General features: G+C 71.2%; 3 protein-coding genes across 4 annotated transcripts; all 3 read right to left on the minus strand.

Annotated features, from left to right (window-relative positions):
* Nucleotides 1-2633: 2633 nt before the first annotated feature.
* On the minus strand, nt 2634-5920 carry DEF8 (differentially expressed in FDCP 8 homolog). 2 transcript variants are annotated; one of them, XM_084294565.1, is made up of 10 exons: nt 5630-5920; nt 5393-5542; nt 4695-4836; nt 4458-4622; nt 4222-4349; nt 3907-4020; nt 3508-3588; nt 3265-3405; nt 3015-3124; nt 2634-2897 (listed from the first exon to the last, which is right to left on the minus strand). In XM_084294565.1, exons 1-10 carry the CDS (start codon nt 5849-5851, stop codon nt 2795-2797), a joined length of 1356 nt encoding a protein of 451 aa, XP_084150691.1. In that variant the 5' UTR covers nt 5852-5920; the 3' UTR covers nt 2634-2794. The 2 variants fall into 2 exon arrangements, with proteins under 2 accessions (XP_084150691.1, XP_084150690.1); XM_084294564.1 differs by having other exon boundaries at nt 2634-3124.
* A 698-nt stretch (nt 5921-6618) lies between these two features.
* Nucleotides 6619-9172, minus strand: TUBB3 (tubulin beta 3 class III; the record flags this gene model as incomplete). Its single annotated transcript, XM_084294896.1, has 4 exons — nt 6619-7694; nt 7927-8037; nt 8480-8588; nt 9116-9172. 4 exons carry the CDS (start codon nt 9170-9172, stop codon nt 6619-6621), a joined length of 1353 nt encoding a protein of 450 aa, XP_084151022.1.
* Nucleotides 9173-10248: 1076 nt separating this feature from the next.
* Nucleotides 10249-11193, minus strand: MC1R (melanocortin 1 receptor; the record flags this gene model as incomplete). The annotated part of the gene is made up of 1 exon (XM_084294761.1): nt 10249-11193. One exon carries the CDS (start codon nt 11191-11193, stop codon nt 10249-10251), a length of 945 nt encoding a protein of 314 aa, XP_084150887.1.
* Nucleotides 11194-11483: the final 290 nt, after the last annotated feature.

Consider the following 11483-nt stretch of genomic DNA (forward strand, 5'->3'; position numbering starts at 1 on the left):
GCTGCAGCAGGGAGCAGCTGGGTGGTGCCGGGGGGAGCGGGGACGCTGCCACCTCGCTCCGGGCGGTGACACCCCCGCGTCACCCTCAGGGGGGTTGTGGTGCACGGGGTGGTGGCTGGGGGCAGCCCCACACCTCCCTGGGGATGGGGATGGGTGCGTATGGGGTTCCTCCTGGACGAGGAGCGGGGTGGGGACCCGTTTTCCCCGCTGCAGGGAAGGTGGTGGCAGTGGTGGGCGCCCCGTGCCACCGTGTGGGGCCAGGGCACGGTGCACCTGGTGTCGGGGCAGGTGCACAGGCTGCCTGCTGCCAAATCTCCCTGAAATTCCCCATTCCCTGCGCTGGCTCCTTGGTGCAGGGGCATTTTGCCCCTTGCCCCACCTCGGGGGGGGCGGAGGTGACCCCCTGCCCCGCCGAGCCCGTCCCCGTGCCCCGTGCCATCTCCCCCAGCAGCAAACCGGTGGCGGGGCCCAGCGGCACGAGGCTGGGGCTGCCCGGGTGCAGCCGTGACACCGGGTGGGCTGGGGGGGCTGCCCCACACACGGGGGGCTCTCGGCCCCGCTCGGAGCCAGCCCAGCCCCCCCGGCACGCACCGTGCCGTGTCTGCCCGGCCCCGCCAGCTCTCCCCAGGAGACAAAACGCCTCTTGTCTGGGCTCCGGCCTCCGAACAGGCTGCGCTTTTGTCTCGCCGACACAAAGGGGCTGCGAGGGGCGGGGGGCTGCCGGGGCCCACGGCAGCTGCCTCGGAGCGCTGCCTGTTCCGCGGGGGTCCCGGGGCTGGGGACCCGCAGCCCCCTCAGCTGGGGAGCCCCCGGGTGGGCGGCGGGGCTGCAGGAGGGAGCTGCCCGCACTGCCCCGGCCCCGCACCGACGTGGCAGGTGCCGGTTCTGCAGAGCTGGGCAAGGAGACGCTGGCCCCGGAGCGAACGGCAGGGACCCCCATCCCCGGGACGGCTGAGGAGACCCCTGACGTCCCCGTGGAGGAGCAGGGCGGCATCCCCATCCCCACCGCCAGCCTGCTGCAGGTCACCGAGCGGAGACGTGAGTGCAGCCCCCGCGCCCCTCTCAGCCCCTTGTCCCTCCTCGGGTCCCCTCCCAGCACCCTTGGGTCCCCCCCGGGCCCCCATCCCCGCGGTGCCCGGCCGTGCCCACCCCCGTCCCGCCGCCCGCAGAGCCTCTGAGCAGCGTGTCCTCGCTGGAGGTGCACTTCGACCTGCTGGACCTGACGGAGCTGACCGACATGTCGGACCAGGAGCTGGCCGAGGTCTTCGCCGACTCCGACGAGGAGAACGCGGCCGGCGAATCGCCCAGCGGTGATTTCGAACCCCCCCCGTCACGCTGCCGTCCTCACGGGGGGGCGCGGGCCGAGCCTGCTGTCCCCGCAGGGCTGCACCCGCAGGCCGTGCCGCGGGCAGGGTACCTGCGCTCGCCCTCCTGGACCCGCGCGCGGGAGCAGGGCCGGGACAAGAAGCACCTCAGCGACTCGGAGCTGCAGCCGGGCGCCGTGGACGCCTTCCTGGCGGTGGAGCGGCCGCAGCAGGAGTAGGAGCTGCCCCAGGAGGTGGGGACAGCCCCGGGGACGGGCTCCACGCCGCCGTTCTCTGACCGCATTCCCCACGCCCTGCCCGGGAAAAGCCGTGCGGGGCGAAGGACTCGCTGCTGGGGTGCTCGGGGTGGCCCCAGCCCGCGGGTACCAAGCGATGCCAAAGCCGGTGGCCTGCTGGGGAGGGGGAAGCGGCCCCTCCCGGCCCTGTAGCACAAAGGGGGCCGCGCTGCCCGGCCCCCACCTTCCCCCCCCTGCCGTGCTCCCGTTCCCCGGGAGCCCCGGCTTGGCGGGGCCGGGAGCCGCGCGGTGCCCGCGCTGTGCCACCCGCCACCACGTAGCAGCTGTGTGTACTGGTAAAACCGACAGACCCATGGCCACGGCTCTGCCCCGTCACTGGGAAAAAGGGGGGGTGCGACCCCCAGATTGGGGGGGGGGAGCTGCCAGAGGTGGGGGCGGCGTAAAAAGGAGCCTGTGCTGCCTGCGGGGGGAGCACAGAGGAGCAGGGAACAGCACCGGGCATGGGGCAGGCGATGGGGGGGGTGCAGGGCAGCCTGCGTGGCAGGACAGCCTGACCCCGTGTGTGAGGGCCCCCCCGGTGCTCCCCCTGAGCCCACCGAAGCCCCCCCCAGCCGGTGACCCCCCCCGCTCTGCCAGAAGCAGCCCCCAGCCGGGGTCAGGACGGCGGCGCTGTGCAAAGAGGCCACGCTGCTGCGACAGAGACCGGGCGAGTGTTGCAGGAGCGGTGTTGGGGGACAGGACACGGGTGGGGGCCACGCGCAGTGGGGGCTTCCACGAGCAGCAGCGAGCAACGGGGGGGGGGCCAGCAGCGTGCAGGACCCCTGCCGTAGTGTCACACCCTTAACTCCCCCTCCCCATGCCCCCCAACCCCTCAGCCCAGTCCTTTACTGTGTTAACGTGTCCCCCGCGGTGCAGGGGGCACAAAACCAAGTGGTATTTCCCCCAAACCAGCAGCATCCAAGCAGGTAGTGTTCACCCAGGCAGGGCCATGCACGGTGGCTGCCGGCAGCCCCCCCAGGGCAGGAAGCACCCCCCAGCTCCCGGCTTTTCCCCCCGCGCCCCCTGCCCGGCCCTTTGGGAGCGCGCGGAGACAGAGAGAAATCCAGGGCAGCCTCAGCCCCGTCCTGGCACCCTCGCCCTTCCTGGCAGAGCCCATTCCTCCTGCTCCGCTGGCACAGAGCCGAGGCCACGGGCTGGGAGCTCGCAGAGCCCACGCCTGGGGTTGGGACCTCCCTAGGGCTCTGCCTCGGCCACCGAGTCCTGGAAGAGGGACTGCTTCCGCAGGCTGAGCCGGGCGCACTTGGGGCACGTGGTGGAGTTGTCGTAGTAGCAGTCCCTGCAGGGATGGGACGCGTCAGGGAACGCCGGGGAGGGCCCCGGAGCTGCCTGGACCCCCCCCACCACCACCACGGGACCCGAGGGGAACGCGGCGAGGCACCGGCACCCGGCGTACCTGTGGAAGACGGCGGAGCAGTCGGTGCACACCGAGGTGTGGCTGTCGAAGGGGAAAAGCACGTCGCCCTCCTTGCACAGCTCGCACACGAAGCCTTTCGCCTGGCAGCGCTGCGGCGAGAAGGGGCAGAGGGGGCTCCGGTACCCGGATGCTTGGCAGGGACCCCCAAAGACCCCCACGCACGCCCTCCACGTGGCTCTGGCCCCATGTGGCCGTGCCCAAAGCCACCCCGCGGCACGGCCCCGCTCACCTCGCAGTCCAGCTTGATGTGCTTGGCGAAGAGGGTGTGGATCTCGGTCAGGGAGCAGCTCAGGCGCCCGGCCTCGATGTCGATGAGGTCCTGCAGCGAGTACATCTCGTCGTTCTCCACGAAGTGCTGCCGGTCCTGCAGCTGTGGGCGGGCGGACGTCAGCGCTGTGCCCGTCACCGCGCGCCCGGGGCCTCCCTGGCCTCGGCCTCCCTCCTTCCTTCCCTCCCTCCCTCTCGCCCTGACCTGCAGCAGCAGCCGCGCCTCCATCGCCTCCTTGCAGGTGATGAAGTAGGGCTTCATCAGCAGGATGTCCTGGCGCAGCTTCTGCGGGGGTGGACGGGGCAGGGAGGAGACGGGGACAGGACGGGGACAGGGACAGGGTGAGATTGGTGAGGGTGTGGGAGTGGGAGAGGGTAAAGATGGACACGGGATGGGGACAGGAACGGGTTGGGGACAGGGACGAGGCCCTGCTGGGTCAGTCCCAGCCCTGCAGCCCTTCAGGGCCCCCCCACCCCACCCTGCTCCCCCTTCCCAGCCCCCTCCCCGCTTAACGCCATCCCTCCCCCCAGCCCCATCCAGGGGTCCCCATTTCCCCCATTCTTCCCCCCAGCCCCTGCCCACCCGCGGCCCCACTGCACTCACCCGGATCTCCACCAGCTCCTCCACGTAGTTGAAGAGCAGGGGGTTGATCTCCCGCAGCTTCAGCACGGGCCGCGACACCATCAGCGCCAGGTACCGCATGCTGCAGCGCGACACCTGCGTGCCCGCCACCGTCACCCTGCACCCAGGGACCCCACAGCCCCAGGTACTGCCCCCCCAGGACCCCATAACAAAGCCACAGCCCCCCAAGTCACCTCCACCCACAGACACAACCCCCAGGGACCCCTCACCCGGGGCCGTGCCTTCCCAAATGACCCCCCCTTGGACCCCCGCAGCCCCCCCCAGCAGCACGGGCACCTTGCGGGGCTCAAAGTCCCAGTTGTGGATGGCGCGGGCGGGGACGACGGCCAGGTCGTTCCAGTGGCAGCTGCTGCAGTAGTAGAGGCCGGTGTAGTCGCACTGCCGCGCCTCGCTGGGCACCCCCCCTGCGGCAGCACACCCGTCGGTACCGGCACCCGCAGCCACCCCGGCACCGCCGCAGGGCGATGCTGGGGTCCCGCACCCACCCCCCCACAGCCCCCCCGGTGCCTCACGGAGGGCGATGGGTGCCCGGCACTCGGCGCAGCGGTAGTCCTGGCTGTCCAGCCCGCTCTCGGGGCAGATGCTGAGCTGGTACTCGGCCTGGTGGCTCACCTTGGACCTGACGCAGGGTTTGGTGACCAGGGGCAGGCACTTGCTGTGGCACCGGTAGTAGCACCCTGCGGGCGGGCGGCCGTCAGCACGGGGCCGGGGAGGGGATATGGGGGGGGGTGTCGGGCCCCCAGACCCACCTGTGCAGGTGTACCAGGTCTGGATGAGCCCCCAGATGATGGTGCTGCACTTGTCGCACGTCTGCTTGACGCTCTTGCTCTTCTCCTTGTAGAAGCGGTGCTCCAGCACCACGCGGATGTTGGGCTCCTCCTCGTCGGGGTCCTGTGGGTGGTGGGGGTCAGCGTGGGCCCCCCCAGAGCCACAGACTCCCACCCTGAGACTCTCAGGACCCCCCCAGGACCCTCAGAACCCCCTTCTCCAGGGCCCTCAGGACCCTCAGAACCCCCTCTCTAGCGCCCCTAGGACCCGCAGGACCCCTCTCCAGGGCCCCCAGGACTCTCAGAACTCCCCAGGACCCCCGCTCCAGGGCCCCCAGAACCCCCCAGGACCCTCAGAACCCCTCTCCAGAGCCCCCAGGACCCCCTCAGGACCTCCCCCAGGACCCTCAGAATCCCTCTCCATGGCCCCAGGACCCTCAGGACTGCCCCCATGGCCCCCAGGACCCCCCTTGGGCCCTCAGAGTCCCCCAAGGACCTTCCAACCCACTCTCCATGGCCCCCAGGACCCTCAGAACCCCCCCCCCGGACCCTCAGGACCCCCTCTCCAGGGCCCCCAGGACCCTCAGAATCCCTCTCCATTGCCCTCAAGACCCTCAGGACCCCCCCAAAACCCCCATTCCCCCCCTTCAACCCCCCCCCAATCCCCTCCCCGGCCGCACCTGCAGCTCCTGCAGCTTGAGGCGGAGGTGGATGAGGCGCACCACGGCGTCCTTCTGGCGCTCCGAGTGCTCGGGCAGCGCCAGGATGGCCCGCTTGCACTCCTCGATGGCGCGGCGCAGCTGCCGCACGTCGGGTGCCAGGATCAGGCCCTACGGGACGGGACGGGACGGGGGGGGCGGCTTCAGATCCCGGTCCCCGGTGTCCCCCCACCCCCAGCTCCCGCTCCCCGCACTCACCACGGGCCGCGAGAAGTGGTCCTCGGCCAGCCCCAGGTCCATGGGGGGCTCCGGGCTCTCGGCGTCCCCCGGGCACGGCTCCGGCCGCCGGGCAACCGACGGGGGGGCAGCACCGGGGGGCGGCTCCTCGGGTCCTCCCCCCCCGGCTGGAGGTTCGGGACCCTTGTTGAAGGGGTTGAGGTGAGCCTGGCGGAACCGGGCCAGCTTCTCGTCGTACGCCATCGCCGCCCCGGTACCGGCACCGGCACCGGGACCGGCACCGCGCAGCACCGGCTCTGCGCCGCCCCCGGTACCGGCCCCTCCCGCAACGCCGGGGCGGGTCCCACCCCCCCCCCATCATCGCCACTCCCCCCCCGTTCTGCCCCCCCTGGCGGCCGGCGGAGTGCGCAGCGCCCGGGGGGGGGGCACGGGGCGAGCCGGCCCCATAAGCGAGCCCCCAGCCCCACCCCGGCCCCCTCGCCCCATGGGGACCCCCTTCGAGGGGGTGGAGCGAGCTTTGCGCCTCGCTGCCCCCCAGCCGGGCATTATTCCCCCCCCCCTCCAGGGCTGTGCACCCCCCCCCGCCATCAGCTGGGACAAAAGGGGCAGCAGGGGGCGCCCCCCGAGCGTTGTCCGGGGGGTGACAATGGCTGGGGCACGGCCCCGATGGGTGCTGGTGGTCCCTAACCCCCCCCCCCACGTGTCACTGAGCACCCCCCTCCCACCACCAGCCCGGGCCTCCACCCACCCCCCCCCCAGCAGACACAGACAGGGAAGGAACAGGACAGCAATAAATTTATTGAGTATTCCAAAAAAAATATTAGACACGAACCAGTAAAAAACGAAAAGGGGGGAGGGGGGAGGCCGGGGGGGTCACGGGAGGGGCCGAGCTAACGCAGGCCGGGGGAGGGGAGGGCAGGGGAGGGGGGGGAGCAGACACTGAAGGGGCGAGGACGGGGCCCCCCCCGGGAAGCAGCGGGGCCGGCGGGCGATGGCGAGCGGGGCCGGCATCACTTGGCGCCCTGCGCCTCCGACTCCTCCTCGTCGTCCTCGTACATCTCGCCCTCCTCCTCGGCCGTGGCGTCCTGGTACTGCTGGTACTCGGACACCAGGTCGTTCATGTTGCTCTCGGCCTCGGTGAACTCCATCTCGTCCATGCCCTCGCCCGTGTACCAGTGGAGGAAGGCCTTGCGGCGGAACATGGCCGTGAACTGCTCCGAGATGCGCTTGAAGAGCTCCTGGATGGCCGTGCTGTTGCCGATGAAGGTGGAGGACATCTTCAGCCCCCGGGGCGGGATGTCGCAGACGGCCACCTTGACGTTGTTGGGGATCCACTCCACGAAGTAGGAGCTGTTCTTGCTCTGGATGGCCAGCATCTGCTCGTCCACCTCCTTCATGGACATGCGGCCGCGGAAGACGGTGGCCACGGTGAGGTAGCGGCCGTGGCGCGGGTCGCAAGCGGCCATCATGTTCTTGGCATCAAACATCTGCTGGGTGAGCTCGGGGACGGTGAGGGCGCGGTACTGCTGGGACCCGCGGGCCGTCAGCGGGGCGAAGCCGGGCATGAAGAAGTGGAGGCGAGGGAAGGGCACCATGTTGACCGCCAGCTTGCGCAGGTCGGCGTTGAGCTGGCCGGGGAAGCGCAGGGAGGTGGTGACGCCGCTCATGGTGGCCGAGACGAGGTGGTTGAGGTCGCCGTAGGTGGGGGTGGCCAGCTTGAGCGTGCGGAAGCAGATGTCGTAGAGGGCCTCGTTGTCGATGCAGTAGGTCTCGTCCGTGTTCTCCACCAGCTGGTGGATGGAGAGGGTGGCGTTGTAGGGCTCCACCACCGTGTCCGACACCTTGGGGGACGGCACCACGCTGAAAGTGTTCATGATGCGGTCGGGGTACTCCTCGCGCACCTTGCTGATCAGCAGGGTGCCCATGCCCGAGCCCGTGCCGCCGCCCAGCGAGTGGGTGAGCTGGAAGCCCTGCAGGCAGTCGCAGTTCTCGCACTCCTTCCGCACCACGTCCAGCACCGAGTCCACCAGCTCAGCCCCTTCTGTGTAGTGCCCCTTGGCCCAGTTATTGCCGGCCCCACTCTGACCTGCGAGGGAAATGAGGGGGGAGGAAAAAAAAGAACAAAAGACATGATGGGTGCTGGGGGGCGACACGGCACCGAGATCTGATTCTGGGACAGGGTGGGGAGCGGGAGCTGCTGGGGCTCAGCGCCGTGAGGACGCACCCACAGACGGCCCCGGGGCCGGACGGGTGAGGGACGCGGCCCCACCGGCACTGCCCCCCCCCCCCAGCCCGCGGCACAGGGCGCGGCCGCCTACCGAAAATGAAGTTGTCGGGGCGGAAGAGGTGCCCGAAGGCACCCGAGCGCACGCTGTCCATCGTCCCCGGCTCCAGGTCCACCAGGATGGCGCGAGGCACGTACTTGTGAGCTGCAGAGAGACCTCGTGCTGGAGGGGACCCAGCGCCCCCCCGAACCCCCTCCCGGGGTCGCATGCATTGTCCTCAAACCACAGGGGCTCACGGGGCTGGGTGCACGTGCTGCTCCCCCAGACAAAAGGCTCCCCACTGGGTCGGCTGCATATATCCACACCTCCCTCCCAGAACCCTCCCCAGGGTCCCATGGGGCTGGGTACACCCCTGCCACCCCCCCCAAAAAAAAAAAACAACCCACAGGGTGCAACACAGCTGGGTGCACGCGCCCAGCCCACCCAAAACACAGGGTCTCATGGAGCTCATTTTCCCCTTTTCCTCCCCCAAACCGCCGGGTCCCCAGGGGCTGGGGGCACGTATCTGTCCCCACCCCACCCTGCAGGGATGCGGGGGGGGGGGACAAAGGGGGGGGCATCGGTGCCCCGGTCCCCGGGGGCTTACAGGAGGCCTCATTGTAGTAGACGCTGATGCGCTCCAGCTGCAGGTCCGAGTCGCCCACGTAGTTGCCGCTGGGGTCTATGCCGTGCTCATCGCTGATCACCTCCCAAAACTGGGGGGGGGGGGGGGGGGGGGGGGGAACGGCCTTAACGTGGGCGGCGGCCCCGTGCCGGAACCGTGTCCCCCACCACCACCACCCCCGGGACCGGCACCGGGGCTGCCGCAACCCGGGACCCCCCCCTCCCCCGACACCCCGGGAGGGGCGCTCAGCACCGGGGCTGGGCGGGGAAGCCCCGGGGGCGGTGGGTGGGGAAGCACCGGGTGGGGGGGATCCCGCCCCCGCCCCGCACCCCGGGGTGCCCCATGGGGGGTGTTGGTGGAGGGGGGGGGGGGCAGGGGGCGGCGGGGCCCCTCCCGGTACCGGGTCCGCCGCGGGGGCGGGCGCTGTCCGCGGTGCTGAAGGGCGGCGGCGGCGGACAAAGGAGCGGGGCGGGGCCCTTTGTCCGCCCGGTGCGGCGGAAGGAGAGAAAGGAGGGGGGGGGGGGGGGGATGGCAGAGTGGGGGGGGAGGTTGCGGGGGGGTCTTTGTCCGCCGCTCCGCAGCGCCGGGGCGGTGTCGGTGCCGTGGCGGTGCCGTTACCTTGGCGCCGATCTGGTTGCCGCACTGCCCCGCCTGGATGTGGACGATCTCCCTCATGGTGCGGCCGGGCCGGGAGCGCAGCGGGAGCGGAACCGGGAGCGGGAGCGGGACCGGGAGCGGGAGCGGGAGCGGAGCGGCACCGGCAGCGCGGGGGGCGGCCCCGCCGCCGCCGCCGCCTTTATAGGGGCCGCGCGCCGCACCGGGCCGGGCGCTGACGTCACCGCCGCGCCGTGGCCAATCAGCGCCCGCCGCCGCAGCCCTGCAACAGCCCTGCGGCACCGGCACCGGCACCGGCACCGGCACGGCCCGGGGTAGCCCGGGATGGCCCGGTCCGGCATGGTCCGGTACGGCCCTGTATGGCCCGGCCCGGCTGCTCCGCGCTCAGCCCGCTCCCGGTGCCGCGGCACCGCCCAACCGGAGCATCCCCGGTACCGGGGGTCGTTGCCACACGAGCACCCCCCCACCCAGACACGGACACGCACGGGGAGGGTGGGGAGGGGGCCCCGCAGCCGCTGTGGGGGAGGGGAGGCGGCACGCCCACCCACGGACACGCGTGGGGGGACCCCGGCCCCCGCGGGGGGAGCACGGGCCCCGCCCGACCCCACGGGGATTGGGGACACACCGGCTCCCGGACCCGGTCCGAGCATCCTCGGGGCAGCGGGGCCCGGCCCGGTGCTGCCCGGGGGGCTCCGTCGGGGCCGGGGTCTCTGTCCCGGCGCCGGGCCCCCCCCGCGGGCCGGCAGCGTGCGCGGCCGCAGAACAAAGGCGGCGGCGGCGCGGGGCTGCCTTTGTCCCCCCGGGGGCGGCCGCGCCCCGCAGCCCCCCGCTCCAACGCCCCCCGGGCCGGCCGGGACCCCCCCAGCCCCGCCGGTGCCGGTAACGGGAAGCGATCGTTCCGCGGATAAAGGGCGGGGGCGGCCCGCACGGAGGCTCCCGGTGCCCCGCGGCGCTCGGGGCCGCACGGCGATGCCAGGCAGAGCGTCACTGCAAAGAGCCTTTATTCGGTACCGCGAGGCCGAGCAGCCCCCCGGCACCCGGCCGGGTTGGGGAGGGACGCGCCACGGGGCGTCCGTCCGTCCGTCTGTCCGTCCGTCTGTCTGTCCGTCCGTCTGTCCATCTGTCCGTCCCGGTGCCTACCAGGAGCACAGCACCACCTCCCGCAGCGTCCGCCGGAGCTCCTGGCTCCGGAAGGCGTAGATGAGGGGGTCGACCACCGAGTTGCAGATGATGAGGATGAGGAAGAGGTTGAAGTAGCCGAAGAAGCAGGTGCAGAAGGGGTTGGTGGGGCAGGTGACGATGAGGATGAGGTGGAAGAAGAAGGGCCCCCAGCAGATGAAGAAGACGCCCAGCAGGATGGTGAGCGTCACGGCTCCCTTCAGGCTGCTGGTGCGGTAGACGGTGGGGTGCTTCTGCTGGCTGGAGATGCTGCGCAGGTGGTGGCGGGCCAGGGCGAACATGTGGATGTAGAGCACCAGCATGAGGATCAGCATGAAGAGGAAGAAGCCGATGAGGCAGAGGAGGATGGCGTTGTTGCGGTAGTAGGTGATGAAGACGGTGCTGGAGACGGTGCTGGCCAGCCAGACGCTGGCCATGGTGACCACGGCCCGCTGCAGCGTCATGATGCTGTGGTAGCGCAGGGCGTAGAAGATGGTGATGTAGCGGTCCACGGCGATCACCCCTAGGAAGGAGAGGGAGGACACGACGGAGCTGCAGATGAGCATGTCGATGATGTTGTCCATGTGGCGGATGATGCTGGCGTGGATCACCAGCACGCCATGCTCCATCAGCAGCATGAAGAGCGTCTCCACCAGGTTGCTGACGCTCACCAGCATGTCGGAGACGGCCAGGCAGCAGATGAAGTAGTACATGGGCGAGTGCAGGTTCCTGTTCTTCAGGATGGCGGCCACCACCAGCAGGTTCTCCACCAGGCTCACCAGCCCCAGCGTGAGGAAGAGTTCGTTGGGCACGTCGAGCCCCTGGCACCAGGTGCCTCCAGCCCCGGCCGTGGCGTTGCTCTGGTTGCCCTCGCTGGCATTCCAGGGCTCACGGAGCAGGCGCAGGGGGGCCAATGTTGACATGGCCCCGACCTCAGCCCCGGGGGCTCCCTGGATGGCGGCCGTGGCCCCAGGGCCCCCCACAGCACCTGCAGGCCCCCTGAGTGCCCGGCTGGCCCCGCCAGTGCTCCCGCAGCACCCAGCTGCGAGGTCAAGAGGACATGGGCACCGCGGCGCCCCGAGTGCGGGGGAGATGGGGAAAGGCCCCCCCGCCCCACCAGCGTCCCACTGGTGTTGCAGCCGCCCTCCTCGCCAGCCCTGCCCGGCGTCCTCAGAGCTCAGCAAGGGCTCGGCGGCGGTTATGGGGAAGAAAG

The sequence above is a fragment of the Netta rufina genome (assembly GCF_964035555.1).
Source record: "Netta rufina genome assembly, chromosome: 13".
NCBI lineage: Eukaryota > Metazoa > Chordata > Aves > Anseriformes > Anatidae > Netta > Netta rufina.